A 17,102-nucleotide genomic window follows, 5' to 3' on the forward strand; every position below is an offset into this window, starting at 1 on the left:
ATAGCGTGAACTGCAAAAATGCTACTATTTGATTTTCTCCTCATATAGAAATACTGCTAAGTGTATATAAGCGCACTTCAGCACCCATCACCATACAAGTGCAGAGACTATATACCCATTCACTAAGAAAACGGATGAAGAGGGATTGCAGGGTCTATCCTATAGCTAAAAATACAGTTTACAGCTCAGTCTGTCCTTTATTTTCTTGCAGAAAATGAAATATATTACCACAATAATGCATTGTATGTTTGGGGAAATACTAAGAGTGAGTCTATTCCAGATCTCTGGCTGTGGGTTTGTTCACATTAGCTATAATGGATACTGATTGATAGGATACTGTGGTTTCCTTTGGCATAATGTAGTATGGCAGTGGAAAGCAGTATGCTACTTATTACCTTTTATATCTGCCATTTAAAAAAAATGCTCTGCAAAGTCAATGCATGGAAGAGATTAAAATGTTTTAGTAGCTTTAATTTCCTGTTTGTAATGTGACTGCACCCAGGATCACAGCACTTACACGAATGATCCAGACAAATAAGATACTTCTATCCCGAGTTTCAGGTACATTTAATTACATATTACTGTGAAATTAACTTTGTGTCAGTGTTTTCTTTTAGATTTCATTGCTTTAAGCTTATAGTTAAATACTTTTTTTTTAATCAATGCTTGTATGCTGGTGCAAACGGTGACAGTAGGAACACACAATAAAATATAGCTGCTATTTCTGATCTTACAGATGCAGAACGTAAAAGGAATGAAGCCAGCCAAGAATGGTGGACAAATGGTGATTTTTAGCAATTCATAGGATACTTATAACAGCATGGGAAACAATTTAAGGGACTTTTCCCATAAGACATTTTACATTCAGTTTACTTAGACATAAGTTACTGACCACCTTAACAATAAAAGCAGTGAACAACAATTTCAAAAGCTGGCACAGTTGTTTAGATGAGTTTTTGCAACAATCCTTCCATTTCATTAAAACCCATTGCAGCTAAAGTGATTACTACTATTTTTAGTAGACATGCACCATGCCATAGAGGAAAGTCCAGAAGAGGATATACGTGAAGAGGCCACCGATAAGCCCCCCAGTGAAAAGTGGCCTTCGGGATTTAAAGTATTTATTCCACCGCCGTCCAGCTTTTAATACCAAAAGCACTGAGAGAAGGACAGAAGCCAAGATGTAGAAGATGAAGCCATGTAAACCAGTCAGGCCAAGAATTCCTGCTGTTGCTCCTGACAAGGCAGAAACGGATGTCCTGCAATAATCCAGAATGGCTGCATTCCCTCGGACTGCTCCTTCACTGATGAACTGAGGCCCTTCTCGCTTAGCCATCATGGTAGCCATTGCTCTGGTTTGGAATCAAGGATTTCTCTCTCCCAACAAGACTAGATCAAAGGAGAGAAAAGAAACTATTGTACCAAGTCAATTTAATTTTATTTGGGAAGATGGGACAGAACAATTTTCCCTCCTGTGCATAACTAACAGCAGGAACTGAGAGTGAAAAATGCACTGCTACTTGGAAATTGTCCTCTAGCAAAAAATAACCATCAGTAAATCGATAAACTGAGGAGTACCTATAATCTGTTGCACATTTTGGTAACATCAGCCTGACAGCCTGGAATGCATCAGTCATCAGAACATTGTTCATACCCTTTGAAAAAAATTAATTTGAGTAGCGTCTTGGACAAACTGTATTCCCAGTTATCTGCTCTAGAAATAAGTGGTGGTCTTTGAATAACTACAAGAAATCAAGGAGCTATTCACATGTCTACTAGCTGTTATAACTGACAGTATTCAAAGAGCTGCTAAAACATTCAAGCAAATCAGGTAGTCTACATTTGGACTCTATGTAAATATAAAATTAACTTGAGTTAATCAGGTAAGTTTACATCTAAAACTCAGAGCCTTTTACAGTCATTAACACCACACATATAAACAAAACAGTACCAACCTCACTACGTATGGTTACAGCACACAAATGTACTTGTTAGAGTAAGAAAAATTTAGGCCAGCTTTAGTAATCTGAAAAAAACAGAATTTTTGTTCCAATCAATGTTCACTCTAATTTTTTCCATATATGTGCAGAATAAATTTCATGTGCATGGAGGTATGTGGGCATGTGCGGCACCAGTAGAAACAAAACCCATATATTTGTATGTTTTTAAAAGTAACCATAGGGATAATTACTCCAGCTAGAACAGGTTAGGGCATTTTAGGACTCACTACTCAAATAATTTAAGCGTAAGAGAAATAAAAATTATGAAATGCATAGACCAGTCAAAACACTAAAATAACACGTTGAAAGAATAAAATTACAGAGAATGTGCGCGCATTGCAGGAAGTACCAAGTAGTAACACTAATACAATTATGTGTTGGGAGGTAGGTGAGTGTGTGTGTGACAGAGGGTGTGTTCTGGCTGCTGGGGATGATTCTGAAAGATGCCATTTGCTGTCTCTTTAAGACACTCACTGAAAGCTCTCCTGCTCTGTCCTGAGCCCTCTTGTCTCCCCTTCCCCATTCTGCAGAGATGGGGTATGTGGGAGGGGAAGAGTGTAGGTGTTTGTGTGAGCTGGCTGCTGGGGAAATCTCAGTGCACTGTCTCTTTAAGAAAGGCACTCACCATTCATCCCAGCAGTTCCAAGTCCTTCCTGAGCCAGGCTGTGTCCCCTCTGCCCTGCTCTGCAGAGATAGGGTACAGGGGCAACATCCTGACATCAGCACCCTTCCCCTCCCCCCCCCCCTGCAAAGCAAGTAGGAGAGGAGCAGCTGCAGGACAAGCACTGTGGGGGGAGAGGCACATGAACACATGCTGCCAGGATGTAGATGCTCAGCTAATCACCTGGGCAGCCACTTGGCCCAAGCATGCAGCTTACAGGGAACCTAGCTTCCAGTACAAGACTTGCAACCCCAATTTATAATGAGGTTACTCATCTCTATGGCCTTTTCCTGCAACATATTGTTGTGTGCATACAGTTCTAACAGCAACTCAACTTTTAAATTCACATCCTTCTTTTCCTTGTTGTAGCACACAGTTCGGATAAGGTTTCCTATTTACACTTAAATTTCTATCAGTCTGGTCTGTTCAACAATGCCACCTCTTTAGCCAACTACCTACATTCTGAAGTTGTAATTAAATCCAAGGAAGAAGCATCGAGACACTACAGGACCCAATTAACCAAATGTAGCTGCACACTGCATTAAAGCCACTACTTGACATTTCTATAGCATTTTTTATCCAATGATTTCAGTGTGCTTTACTAATATTAAAGAACCCATCCTTCACTTGGCTTAGATCCAAAATAACTAGATACAGGGATCACTCTACTGAACAGTGTAATGCAGCTATCACTCCGGTGGAACATGCTAGTTGTTCAATAGCAACACTACATAAGACTTCAGGACTAAAAGCAAAGGGCATTGTGCTTAATTGAAGCTTCTGGGAAATTTGGAGTGCCTCAATATAATTACCTGAGATGGACTATAACCAGAACACAAAAGCGAAAGGGCTTGTCAAGCAGTTTAGACCCCAACTGTAGCTCTCTGTAAAAGAAAGATTTCACAAACTTTTTAATATTCATAGATATGTTATATAAAATAACAGTAAACACAGATTTAAATCCACATCTCCTCCTTTCCCTGGTCCGAGTCAAAGCAAAACCACCCAGCCCCAAGCTCGCTCCCTTTCCCTCATGCTGAGTGGAGCACAGGTGAGGAATCTGGAAGTTTAAACTCACCCCTCGTTTAGTGTTCTCTGGGGTCACCGACTCCAGGAGGGACTAAAAGAAAGCACCGCTTTTACCCGCAGCCAAGACACCGAGTGCAGCTGCAACTTAGCCCTGAGCACGGCTGGGGATACAGGATCAGCCTGGACGATGGAGTCCGCAGTGCCATGGCCGGGCCCGTGGGGACACCGCCCTGTGCTGCAGAACCAGACTGGCCCCAGTTCGCTCCTGCACCTTTATGGGGCACAATATCGGCCACGCAACTACTCCGCGCCCCTTCCTGCAGCCCGGCTTTTCCACTAGAAACAGCAGGTCCCGAGCGCAACCCCAGCGGCCTCCTGGGCGGCGGGGCGGGGCGGGGCGGGGCGGGGCGAGCCCCCCGCCCTCGCCCCGCTCCGCTCCCACCCTCGCCTCGCTCCGCCCCGCTCCGGGGGGCCGCCAGAGCCCCGGCCCGGCCCCGCCCGCGGGCCCAGGCCTGGACGGGGGCGGCCCAGAGCAAGGCGCAAAGGAGACGCCTGAGGCCGCACTGCCGGGGCTCGGTTTGTCCCGAGGGTGAGGCCGGGCCCGGGATGACGTCACTACGGACCCCCAGCGGCCGCCCAGCCCCGCTGAGGTAACCGCCGCGACTCACCCGCCTCTACTGCCGGCGGCGGCGGCCCGCCATCTTGGAACCCGGGCTGCTGGGAAACGTCGCGCGCCCCCCCCCCCCGCTCTCGATGCGCACGCGCCGGCGCTCCCTCGGCCTGAGGCGGCGCCCGATTGGCTCCTGGGCTGTGGAGCGGGGGGCGGGGCCGGAGGGACCTTTTGTTGGCGCGGCGGCGGGCGCGCCGGCGAGTCGGGCGGGGCCATGTCGTACATCCCGGGGCAGCCGGTCACCGCCGTGGTGGTGAGTGGGAGTGGGAGTGGGGCCGGGTCCCCGCAACGCCCCCCCCCCCCCGCCCGGAGCAGCCCCCCCAGCTCTGGTGGCGCACGGGCCGGGCCGGCTGCGGGGCTGAGCTCCCTACCCCGGGCAAAGCTCGCCCAGGGATGCCGCGCGGGGCGCGCCGCTGCACTGCTCCCAGGGTGTAAAGGGGGGTGAGCCTGGTAGGGCCCTGCCCCCCCTAGGCGAAGGGGAAAGTTGTCTCCTTCGGGGCGCTCGGCTCCCAGTACCAGCCGCCTCGGGGGGTGTTGACGGGCTCCGGTGGTGCGGCAGCCGGGTGGACGCGCTTTCTCTTCCTGCTGGCCTCGTTCGGCTGGGACAGTGAAGGAAGCGCCCGGTTCCCGCGCCTCCTGGCGCTGCGAGGGGCCGAGCACTGAGACCCCTTCGCACTCTGCCGCTTGCCTGCGGGGTGACACGGAGCAAGTCGCCTCGCTGCTCTGTGCCTCTGTTTCCCCATCTCTGGAACGAGGCTGGGAGCGACCTCCTTTATAAAGCACTACGTAGCCTGTGTGAAGTGAGCTGTAGCTCACGAAAGCTGATGCTCAAATAAATGGCTTCAGAGCAGCAGCCGTGTTGGTCTGTATTCGCAAAAAGAACAGGAGGACTTGTGGCACCTTAGAGACTAATACGTTTATTTGAGCATCAGCTTTCCTGAGCTACAGCTCATCCGATGAGGTGAGCTGTAGCTCACGAAAGCTTATGCTCTAATAAATTTGTTAGTCTCTAAGGTGCCGCAAGTCCTCCTTTTCTTTTTGCTCAAATAAATGTGTTGGTCTCTAAGGTGCCGCAAGTCCTCCTTTTCTTTTTGTGGAGCGAGACTAACGCCGCTGCTGCTCTGAAACCTGGGCAATCTAAACATGGAGAGAGCTAGGGTGCTGGAGGCAACTCTAAGAGACCTCTCCAGTTCACTGACTATTTTGAAGCATGTAACAACTCTTTCCCCCATCCTTGATGCACCTGCGTGTGTGCATGTATACACATACAGCTAAGTAACAAGGTGGTAAAACAGTATTTGAAAAATGTGCTCTGAAGCAAAAGAACCGTAGCATGTTTCTAGATTTGGGGTAAGCGGAATGGAAAAGTCAAACTAATTCATTTTGGTGGTGTGAAAGGATTGGGTGACTTAGCTTCCCTTATTGTATTTTTTTAATTAAGGATTTTACTACAGATATACTTTAGGTTATACCATTTTTCTTACCACTTTCATCCAAAGATTGAAGTATCATTATCTCCTCTGTACACCCAGGAAAACTGAAGCACAGATGTGATCTGACTTGCCCAAGATCATATAGTGAATCAGTGATAGAGCAGGGAACAAAAGCTAGCTGTCCTCTCTCCCAGGTCCACTGGATTATGCTGTCTCCGCTATTTGCTTATGGTTACGTTTCTGATGAGCACAGGGATGCATGTCACTTTCCAGTAGCTATAGTGGAGGGGATGAAAAAAAACCTTTTTTGCACAAAGTCTCTGACAGTCAGAGAAGAACAAAGAACTAGAGGCTGTATATGGTGAGATGGTGTGAGTTGAGCCACCTACGCAAGCCAGTGCAGGTTGGATGGGGGCCAATTTGACTCCAGAGTCAACCCTTCTCCGTAGAAAATAAGCCCAGTAAAATGTATCATAAGTGTCGAGGTGAAAATTTGCCACATATCAGTGTGTTGCACACCGTGGCATGCACTAGCTGTCCAACCAAGTGACTGTCAAAACAAGTCAGATTTCTGACATCTCCCTGCAATGCCAGGAAGCCTAACTGAGCGCAAACTGGGATCATGGTATGTGTTGTGCTGTGATTTAAGAGGCATAGCATAGTCAACTTGCCACTTATCAGAGGACTTTACCTCAGATGTCAAACCTCTCTAACTGTATTTTTCTTTGAAAACCATTGTGATCTTGATGGAAAGTGTTCACTGTTTAGCTTGGCAGATGGTGCCTTCTGTTAAGGTGCCTTCTGGGATAGAAGATAATGGTGCACAGATTACAATGGGTTAGTTTTCCCATGGGTAAAAACCCTGCACACCATGCTGCTCAAGGAGCATAGGTTTTCTTGAATTGGAATCTCAGTATCACCAGTTAACAAAACAAAACCAAGAATGTCCTTGTTCAGCTAAAGTTGTGGTGCCTTAGTGCCCCCCCCCCCCCCCGCACGCTTGATAAAAATGCCATGTGACTGCACACTGTTGCTGTTAGCCTTGTTCTCAACAACCTGCCTCCGAGCCAATTCAAGTGTTGAGGACAACATAAAAAGATACCAAATCTGCTACCATCCACTTGTTTGGCTGCCAGCCTGGAGTCTGTTCCTTGTCTGTTTCTTATTATGGTATGCTGCAATTTTTAGTTTGTCTGTGGAAGTTGTCAGTATTTCCAATGAGCTCATATGGAGTCTCACTCCAATTAAAATGACTATTTGTTTACTTGGCTGAGTTACTAACACCTCCCTCTTGTATTCCAAATGGGCTCACTTGACCCAGGGAAGCATTCTGATGAATGGAAAAAGACAGCCGTGCAAACTTGAGGGAAGAAAAACTTCAAAAATCTTACATGTAGCCTGTAATTTTGCCCTCAACCCATGCTTTCTTTCCAGGAGTTGCTGTCAGAAGGGAAAGCTAGTTACCATACCCAGTCTGTACCCAGAGGAGATAGGCTGTTTACATTTTGAAGTATCTCACAAGGAAGAAGCTTCCCCTGAGCAGGGAAAAACAGTTTCTAATCTCTCAATACAAAGTGTCACTCTCATAGCTTGACAAGACTTACTGACTGTTCTGTGTCCTTCACTAGATTGTGCTGCATGGTGCTCTTTAAAAGGTTGAGTGGCATCTGCTTTAGCTATTCTAGTCTTGTGAAGTAGATTTAAAACATTTAATTTTGTACTTCACTAGCTAAAACCTTTGTGAAAAAGAGATGCCAAGCAAGCTTTTGAGAATTAAATCCGTGTTTCTGGTTTTATCTGTAATCTGTGGATTTGCAATGCTATAGTTAAGAGTTCTGTTACTATAGAGGCAGTAAAAAACATAGAACTGTAGTTGGTCATACTTGAATCCATTAAATTAAAATAATGCATCCGATGAAGTGAGCTGTAGCTCACGAAAGCTTATGCTCAAATAAATTTGTTAGTCTCTAAGGTGCCACAAGTACTCCTTTTCTTTTTGCGAATACAGACTAACACGGCTGCTACTCTGAAACCTGTCAGATAGTAATGTGAACTACTTTCCTTGATGAAACAAGATTGCAAAGCAACTCACTTTGAATTATCAATCGCATTCAAACCAGGTTTCCTGGTGATGTGTATGATAAATCTCATAATTTTGGTGAAAGTAGGTCATGCAGCAAAGGCTGCATTTATTTGGCAGAGCAGTTTGTAGCCTGGGGGGATCTGGGCCTAATTCAAGAGGAAAGACTAAACAACTTCTTTTGCAAAGAGGCCCCGGCTGGACAGGGTTCTGGGTGAGATCATGATTCCCCTTCATATCTCTGTCACTAAGAGCGCCTCTGCTGTTACTCATACAACGTTTTAAAATCTCTTGGTGTCTGAACCTTCTCATCAAGACTTTTTGAGTACTCTTGATGCTGGGGCGACTTTACAGCTGGTCTTGTGAACCCTTTGGTAGATGGACTCTCTTCAGCTGAGTTAGTGGCCTATGCTCGGAGTACTTTAAGTTTCTGAACTTGTTGCAGACAACAGAAGTCTCTGCCCCATTATCTATTGTGGATGAGTGACAATAGTAGGATACATATTCCCATTGGCAGAGCGCTAAGGAGGAACTCGCACTTTGTCCATGGACAAAACAAAATAAGATGTGTGGGTTAGAGAGACTGCTCGTTATTGACACTTGCATTTTACTGGCTTGAAGGAAACTGATCTCTAGTATAATTCTACTGCTATTGGAGCCATCCCTCCTTCCATTTCAATTGTAGTAATAGAGATAGAGGTTAAACTCCTTTAGATGCTTAAGTGCCAAGTCCTTTAGGGATATGTTTGGAGATGCTTATTTCTGTTGTGGCTTACTAGCAAGGACAACAAAATGCTCCTCAGTTACTGCTGAAGGGCAGAAATGGTTCATCTTAATGATAACTTTTAAAGAGGATCAATTAAAATAAACAGCTGTTGCCCAAGTTAAGTTTGCTTGTCTCTTTGGAATAGATAACAAATGTTCCCATCCATCAATGGGTTTTAGATCCACAGATCCCTGCTCATTGTCTAAGCAAATATAAAAAACATGCTTGTGATATGGTCTTCATTTGTAAATTATCTTATGTGCTCCCTTTGTCTGGAAGTTATACAGTAGCTCACCAAACAAAATCTGTTGTCCTGTGTTCAGAGATAGTTACGTTTAATAAAGCTAAACTTAATCTACTCTGAGTAGAAGAAAGAATGTGAATCCTGCACTTTTCCCCCTCTCATCTCTTTCAGCAAAGAGTTGAAATCCATAAACTCCGTCAAGGTGAAAATCTGATTCTTGGATTCAGTATTGGAGGTGGAATTGATCAGGACCCTGCTCAGAATCCTTTCTCTGAAGATAAAACTGACAAGGTCAGATTCTCTTTGAACTTAAATAATTAAGACCCCCAGTAAGAGGCTGAGTGCCCTCAACTCACCTTGAATTCAGTGAGTGGCACACACTTTTTGTAGGCCTATGCCTGGTTCTCCCTCAGTCTGATTGGTCCATGTTATACTCCCTTCCCACTTAGTCAATGTAGCCAACTTGCACTGCTGCTGCATTTGGGCTCTTGTATGACTCATCTGTTTTCTAATATCAGACTTGTTTTTTAATGGAATCCATTTTTAAGATGCTGCTAAGTAAAGGTTATTGCCTTGTGTGCATTTGTAACCGTTCCAACTGGAATAACTAAAACATGACTCTTACAGGGCATCTATGTAACAAGGGTGACGGAAGGAGGCCCAGCAGAAGTTGCCGGACTCCAGGTTGGAGACAAGATAATGCAGGTAAATTCAAAGGTAGGAAGAGGAACATACTGGAATGCCTAGATGCAGGACAATCTCAGCCCAGAAGATCCCTAGGGAGCACTGCTTTCCAGGCTATTTCAGAGGTAGGGTGGTGGTGAATCTCATCCACTTGCTCTATTGACTATTTCACCTACTCATTGTTCCACTGCTATATGTGCTACCCAAGGAAGTTTATAAAAGGTCACTGCCTTTCCATATGGATTGTCTTGGGAATCTGTCTGGAAAAGCTTCCATATCTCCAGACAAGAGGCTTCTGGCTGTAACTGCCAACATGAATGCCCCCTGCAGGAGGGTGAAGTCACTGTTCATGTCAAACAGCACACAGTATTACAGATAAACTAGCTATAAGTCACAATTGAGCATATGGTCTTGAATGGTCATGAACTCTTGTGAACCTCAAAGCTCTGAAAGTAGTGCCTGGCAACCATTCTGCAATACCAGAACTTGAGGCAGATCATGAAGAAGCAGATTGACACATGTTCTGTCCCCCAAACACACCTTTGTGGGGCTGGGCTTTTAATAGTGTACCAGCCTGGATCGATCCAAGGTACTACAGGTAACCCAGCAGGTAGAAAAATGTCATTGCTATCACATTAGGCATATACCCGGTGGTCATTCCCAGAGGGGATGTAGATGCAACCCTCATGGTGAGGGTTTTTTGTAACACATGTCTAAATGTTATGGAGTATCCAATTTGAAAAACTGATAAAATCCAAAAAGGGCCTTTACTTGTAGAATCATAGTCTACTTTTAACAAAATTGGCAGAAAGCTTCTAAATACAACTGATAATGCAAGTGTGTACTCTGGAGAGTCCTGTAGGGAAAGTTTTTGGGAAATATTTAGTCCCTTTGTGTATAGTTTATGCAATCTGCTCTGGCTGGAGTAGAAGGAGGAATATGAATCCTGCACTTTCCCCCTCCCATACTTCTTTCCCTTCAGTTAAAGCAGAAGTCTATTGTCACATGACAGTATGAGCTTGTTTGTACCGTGTAATACCTCGCAATACAGTGTTTGTAGAATGTACTCATTTGAGAAGAGTTTGTCTATGTTTATGAAGTTATGTAGATAAGACCCCACCCCTAATTATAAAGCATATATAATTTGATACCTGCTCAGCTGGAGACATTAAGCTAAACATGCACATACAATACAACTATAATTATCGTCTTACTGTCACTGAATACAATGACAATACATCTATACTATTTATAGAACAGTTAGGACTCAGTAGCCAGCCTATAGAATGTCTTGTATGAATATCTTGTGAATAACAAACTAGCACTCTAATAACAGGTTTCAGAGTAGCAGTAGCAGAGTAGTTAGTTTGTATTCGCAAAAAGAAAAGGAGGACTTGTGGCACCTTAGAGACTAACAAATTTATTTGAGCATAAGCTTTCGTGAGCTACAGCTCACTTTATCAGACGCATTCGGTGGAAGATACAGTGGGGAGATTTATATACACACAGAGAACATGAAACAATGGGTTTTATCATCACTCTAATGTAATTCCTGTATATAACTGTGAGCTACTTGATATTTAAGGCAGTTCCCCTTTAGGCCATATTAACTCACAAAAAATAGTCACATAAATTTGCAGACTGTTGAAACATTTCCATTGCCCCTCAGAATCTGTCTCTGATGTGTTCAGTGCTCTGTCGCTGCACTTGTCAGTCACAGCTGCATGCATCAAGCACACCAAATCTTCCCTGCAGCATTTGCATCTCCTTGTTGCACAGGTACTCACACCTACACTGCACAAAGGTGAGGCTGGCTGCTGGAGCTGGCAGCTGGATCATTGTGTTAGGAACTACCTATCACCCATCCGATGCTGACAGGGGACACTTGAGGATACTGAACTGTAGCATGATTCTATATGTCTGACTGATCAGTGGCATGTTTCAGGTGCTGCCTGAAGAGGCTATGCTTGGCAGTTTCTCATTTGTTTTGTTCTTGGCAAACAACTCAGCCACATGATCCAGAGATGGTGCTTCTTACCCCAATACAATAAAGACACCAGTGAGATCTGTTGACTAAAAAACAGCAGTTGGCTTGGAATGCAGTTACCTAACTTCAAATCTTGCTAGTGATACTGAGCAAGGACTATTGACTCAGCTAATGCTTGGTTCTTCATTACCTCTCTGGTTAGGTCAGGATTGTCCATGCTGTGAATTCAAAGTAATGGTCCTAATTTATAAAGCCATTAACAGGCAGAGATATAGCTACTTTCTAGACCAGGCGTACTCAAATATTTTTTGTCAAGGTCCAGACTCCAGAGAAAATAAATAAATAAAAATACTTAAGGTCTATTCAAAAGTGTCTGGTGGTCTGGATTTGGCTTGCAGTCTGCCTATGGACTAGACTATCAGATCATCTTTGATGGGTGACCAGGCGTCAGAGTTTCAGCTCTTTGCCCTCAAAACTGCTCATGCTCTAGGTAACTGGAGCAGGTTTACACATGCCCTGTCTGTCTCCCTGGTGGGACTGAGTCTGGTAGGCCTGCTTAGGCACTGCCTAAGGCCACACATGGCAGTCTGGGAGGAGCTGGCCTCCCTTTAGCTCCATGGTCACAGTACTCACCTGGGATAGGGGCAAGCCTGTGTCAGTTTCCTCCTCCTGCCTGATGAGATGGGATTTGAACAGTGAGCTGCCATTGCTAGAGTACTCTGAGAGGCAAGGTAGCTCTCCCTCATGACTGTTAGTCCAGTGGTTACATAAGAATGGTCATATGAGGTAGATCAAAGGTCCATCTAGCCCATCTTCTGATAGTAGTCAATGCCAGGTGCCCCAGAGGGAATGAACAGGTAATCAAGTGATCCATCCCATCGCCTATTCCCAGCTTTTGGCAAACAAAGGTAGGGACAGTATCCCTGCCCATCCTGGCTAATAACCATTGATGGACCTATCCTCTGTGTGCACTTATCTAGTTCTTTTTTGAACCCTGTTAGTCTTGACCTTCATAATATCATCTGGCAAAGAGTTCCACAGGTTAACTGTGTTGTGTGAAGAAATACTTCCTTTTGTTTGTTTTTAAACTTGTTGTCTATTTTCATTTAGTGACCCCTAGTTCTTGTGTTTAAGAAGGAGTAAATAACACTTTACTTTCTCCACACCAATCATGATTTTATAGACTATCATATTTGCCCTTAGTCATCTCTTTTCCAAGCTCAAAAGGCCCAGTCTTACTAATCTCTCCTCATATGTTCCATACCCCTAATAATTTTTGATGCCCTTTTCTTCTCAATTCCAGTATCTTTTTTGAGAAGGGGTGACCACATCTACATGCAGTATACTAGATGTAGGTGTACTGTGAATTTATATAAAGGCAATATATTTTCTATCTTATCTATCCCTTAATGATTCCCAACATTGTTAGCTTTTTTGACTGCTGCTGCACACTGAATAGATATTTTCAAAGAATTATCCATAATGACTCCAAGATCTGTCTTGAATGGTAACAGCTAATTTAGACCCCATTTTATATATATAGTTGGGATTGTTTTCCAGTGAGCATTACTTTGCAGTTATCAACATTGAATTTTGGTGTGTGCATCTTTGAGAGCTCCTTTTTGTCATGCATGTTATCGCATGTGTGGTGTCTACAAAAAAAAAGTGAGATCCCTCTGTCTATTAGCAGACTGCTTTGGACTTAACTATCTTGAGTAGTTTTGTATCACGTGCAAATTTTGCCACATCACTCTTTTTCCACCCCTTTTGTGAATGTTGGACAGGACTGGTCCTTGTACTGACCCTGGGGGACACCACTGTTTACCTCTCTCCATTCTGAGAGCTGACCATTTATTCCTACCCATTGTTTCTGGTCTTTTAACCACTTACTGATCCATGAGAGGCCCTTCCTTCTTCTCTAATGACTGCTTACTTTGCTTAAGAGACTTTGGTGAGGGATCTTGTGAAATCTAAGAACACCATACTTGTCCACATGCTTGTTGACCCCCTCAAAGAATGCCTATAAATTGGTCAGGCATGATTTCCCTTTACAAAAGCTGTTGACTCAGACCCACCAAACAATGTTCATCTATGTCTGATAATTCTGTGTTTTACTATATTTCAACCAGTTTGCCCAGTACTGAAGTTATGCTTGCCATGCTCACCTATGGAGCCTTTTTTTAAAATTGGTGTTACATTAGCTGTCCTCCAATAGTTGTGTAGTAGACTCTGGGTCAATTCCCCCTTGTGCCTCATGAGAAGGGATTTGAGCAGGCAACTGCTGTCTCCCAAGTGAGTGCTGTAATTGCTGCACTAAGGGACAGTCTGTCAGGTGCTTGTATTCTCCTGTTGAAGCTCTTCCACTTTAAATAATTGGGTCAGACACCATAAGAATCGCTTAACCTACCCACTGGAATATAACTCACCCAGGGTGTGGGAAGAGTCTGGTTAAAGTCTCACTGTCTCCTGAGAGGGGATTTGAACAGCCATCTCCCTGCCATGCAAGTAACTGCCTTAACAGGTAGGCTATGAGGTATCCTTCTGTGAGGGTTGCTCAGTTAGATGCAATTAGGCCAAAGCAAAGATGGGCTGTATGGCACTCTTGGTAGTGTAGTGGTTATGCTGCCATACTGTGCTAGTGGAGAGCAGGGCTCAAGTCCTGAGCCAGGAATGAGCCTCATGGAGTTCAAGTCCTTTTCCTTGAAGACATTCCACTTTAATTAAATATTAATTGGGCCAAAGCAAGACCAAGTAGCAAAGAGCCCTCTGGGGTGCAGGTGCAGGATACGTGCTTAGAATGCAGGAGACCCTGATTCAAGTCTTGCCTCTGCCAAGGGAGCTTTGCCACCTCAAGTTCTATTTTTAAATTAAAATTGATCTGCATAAAACTACTCCATCCCCAGTTGCTAGGTTACTCACCCAGGGGCCAAGAGACCCTAGACCACATCCCTTGCTCTGTGAAGGGATTTGGACTAGGGCCTCCACTGCCCTGGCAGCTTCAGGGGGGATGTCCCTGTTCAAACATCCTTCCCTTCTCCAGGACAAGGGGATTCAAACAGGGAGCTCGTCCTCACTGAGATGTGCCCTGGAAGGCTGGGAATCCCCCTACAAATCACTTCTTCAAATCCTGGTTCTGTTTGTTGAACCAGAATCCCTCACCTCGTAGGCAGTGATTCTAACTCCTGGCCTGGCCTAAAACACTACTTAAGTAAAGGGGAACAGCTCCACAGGCAAGTATGAACCTACCCCCCACCCAGAATAGCCTACACTCCAATGAGCAGGCAGAGGGGAATTGAATCAGACAATATTGGTTCCTGATAAAACTTCTCTTGTAGGTGAATGGGTGGGACATGACAATGGTAACTCATGACCAAGCGAGGAAGAGACTGACAAAGAGGAATGAAGAAGTGGTACGGCTCCTGGTGACCAGACACTCCCTGCAGAAGGCTGTTCAGCAGTCCATGATGTCCTAATTATGCAATGGGCTTGGGGGTGGGGGGGCGGGCAGAGGAAGGGATCTATAGAGTGACACTCCCTTGTTCTAAGGAAGCAAATACTAGACCTGAGTTGTTTGCAAACACTAGTGCTGCCTAACAAGGTAAACATGCACCATTTTTACTCTACTCTGAACTGAGAATAGTAAATTCTAGCCACTTCAGAAGCAAGTTTCTCTTTCAGAAAGGCTTCCAGTAGCATATGCTGCAGAAAACAGCACCTTACCCTACTGCGTATGCAAAGCTGTAACACTGCAGTGGCAGGGGAAGTTAGCAGTTAAGAACAAGATGCAAAACCCTAAATACTTTTCTTAGGGAAGAAAGTGTGGAAAAATGCAGTTAACTTAGTGGGAGATGATTCTCCTATTGCTTAGCATTTAAAGCTGTTAGCTGCTTCTGCAAAGGAGTGAATGATTAACAGGGGGAGAGGAGGTAGTGTTTACTGTAAGTTTTCAAAATCTACTGTTAAGGGCTAGATTTCCCTTGCTAGTTCAGGCTCAGGTTTAAGATGCTACATTTAAGTAAGTTTGTAGGAAGTCCAATAAGGACATCTCTACACTATTCTTAGCATCAAGTGCTAGCAAAAGTTAAGCAGAATATCTTGCAGTGCTTGAGGGATAGTCTATTGTCCTGAAGAGTTCAATGCAAGATTTTAGTCTGCTTCACCAAGCAACTTATCATAAAAGGGACGAGTTTGAACTAGCCGTTGGTGCATAAACAGATTATAATGGAAGCTGTGTGGGATTTAGTAACAAATTCCAAGACATTACAGTTGCAATGTCCCTCTATACAAGACTGCTTCATAAAATACTTGGGAAACAAAGCCAGCTTTAACATGCCATAACTATTGCAACTCTAGGGTTTATGTTTTTTAAAAAAATAGTGTAATTGGGAAAGAGATGGAAACGTTTGTCATTGCTGAACATACAGGAGACATTTACAAAGTTCCACTTCCTCATTCCACATTTAGCAGAGAGAATCTTCAAGTAGAAGGGGCAGCTGGTCTGTTTTGTAGGGGGAGACTTATTTAAATCTTGTATTAAGTAGAAATGTGCAAATGAGCTTGCAAACATCTATTGTACCAAAAGTCCTATCTCTGCACCTCTGGTAGGCAAGTGTATGCTACCAAAATCCTTCACAAAGGCCAAACTACAGATTTGTAGGAGCTTTTGCAGAAAAGATTCCTACAAATCCTTAAAGGGTTTCATACCCTTCAATGAACCACATTAACGCTTTAAGGCATTGTACAGGCTAGCTTTAATTACAAATTCAAAAAATTGTTTCATCTTCCAGAACTAGTTTTAATGACACTGTATATGACCTCTTTACTTCAACTGTCTTCAGACTAGTTAAAAATTGTAACTTATTACTGCAGTGCTATTTAGGTTCTGACTTCAGTGACTTTTATAAACTTGATAAATGCGTCTCAAAGAATGTTCCACTCTGTATCTCTACATACCAGCAGATGCCTCTTTATACTTTTTTTTAAACCTTATTCAGCAATACAAAAAATCCAAAAGGAATTTGACATTTAAATTACAAATCCTGTGGTAGTAAATAGCTTCACAGATAGGGCTTATTTTTGTTTATTGTAGAAAAAGTACACTATTTGTACTGTGGTCTCTTGATTTTACACAATAAAAAGAATTTAACAAACTGTTTAAGACAATTTATGTATTTACACCCTTTGTGCAAGCTTCCTACCCCTCCAATTCTTCAGATTTAGAAGAGGTTGAGTGCTGCCTGACAACATTTAGACAGCCAAATTATGCTGAAGTAAAGATGTGTTAAACAGCTAACAGTAAAGTGACAGCCATTTACAAGTTGGAGCATCTCTGGGGGAGAAGTACATTCCCTCCTGAAATTTTACCATCTTAAACTTTTCAGTGAAGAAAGTTACTTTTCCCTCTGGCAGGAGGGTTGCAGGACTAAGTAATCAGACCTTGAACACTAGTGATTCTAAATCATGTGTTTAAGAGTCCCTTTTAGTATAAGCTATTCCTTACTCCTGTCAAAGATAACAGATGGCATAGTGCCAAGTTGTACAATTTAAA

General features: G+C 43.8%; 2 protein-coding genes across 12 annotated transcripts; one reads left to right on the plus strand and one right to left on the minus strand.

The window, feature by feature from the left end:
- Positions 1–440: 440 nt before the first annotated feature.
- Positions 441–4,624, minus strand: EMC6 (ER membrane protein complex subunit 6). 11 transcript variants are annotated; one of them, XM_038375746.2, is made up of 5 exons: positions 4,359–4,441; positions 3,474–3,545; positions 1,956–2,026; positions 1,579–1,655; positions 873–1,389 (listed from the first exon to the last, which is right to left on the minus strand). In XM_038375746.2, the coding sequence occupies exon 5, from the start codon at positions 1,346–1,348 to the stop codon at positions 1,016–1,018; it is 333 nt and encodes a 110-aa protein (XP_038231674.1). In that variant the 5' UTR covers positions 1,349–1,389; positions 1,579–1,655; positions 1,956–2,026; positions 3,474–3,545; positions 4,359–4,441; the 3' UTR covers positions 873–1,015. The 11 variants fall into 11 exon arrangements, with proteins under 11 accessions (XP_043355466.1, XP_038231674.1, XP_038231670.1 ...); XM_043499531.1 differs by lacking the exons at positions 1,579–1,655; positions 1,956–2,026 and adding an exon at positions 2,626–2,684 and having other exon boundaries at positions 441–1,389; positions 4,359–4,624; XM_038375742.2 differs by lacking the exon at positions 1,579–1,655.
- TAX1BP3 (Tax1 binding protein 3) lies at positions 4,488–16,705 on the plus strand. Its single transcript, XM_038375741.2, has 4 exons — positions 4,488–4,613; positions 9,055–9,174; positions 9,511–9,588; positions 14,890–16,705. The coding sequence occupies exons 1-4, from the start codon at positions 4,575–4,577 to the stop codon at positions 15,025–15,027; spliced, it is 375 nt and encodes a 124-aa protein (XP_038231669.1). The 5' UTR covers positions 4,488–4,574; the 3' UTR covers positions 15,028–16,705.
- Positions 16,706–17,102: the final 397 nt, after the last annotated feature.

This window comes from Dermochelys coriacea, chromosome 17 (assembly GCF_009764565.3).
Source record: "Dermochelys coriacea isolate rDerCor1 chromosome 17, rDerCor1.pri.v4, whole genome shotgun sequence".
Taxonomy (NCBI): Eukaryota; Metazoa; Chordata; order Testudines; family Dermochelyidae; genus Dermochelys; species Dermochelys coriacea.

Bases quoted from the DNA above. Each gene is read 5' to 3' on its own strand.
- TAX1BP3 (XM_038375741.2), top strand. From the start codon at position 4,575: ATGTCGTACATCCCGGGGCAGCCGGTCACCGCCGTGGTG. The intron at 4,614-9,054 runs GTGAGTGGGAGT...CATCTCTTTCAG, and splicing joins AGCCGGTCACCGCCGTGGTG to CAAAGAGTTGAAATCCATAA. The intron at 9,175-9,510 runs GTCAGATTCTCT...TGACTCTTACAG, and splicing joins CTGAAGATAAAACTGACAAG to GGCATCTATGTAACAAGGGT.
- EMC6 (XM_043499531.1), bottom strand. From the start codon at position 4,585: ATGTACGACATGGCCCCGCCCGACTCGCCGGCGCGCCCGCCGCCGCGC. The intron at 3,546-4,358 runs GTGAGTCGCGGC...TTTCTTTTACAG, and splicing joins GCCGCCGGCAGTAGAGGCGG to AGAGCTACAGTTGGGGTCTA. The intron at 1,390-2,625 runs GTGAGTGCCTTT...CCTTTGATCTAG, and splicing joins TGGAACTGCTGGGATGAATG to TCTTGTTGGGAGAGAGAAAT.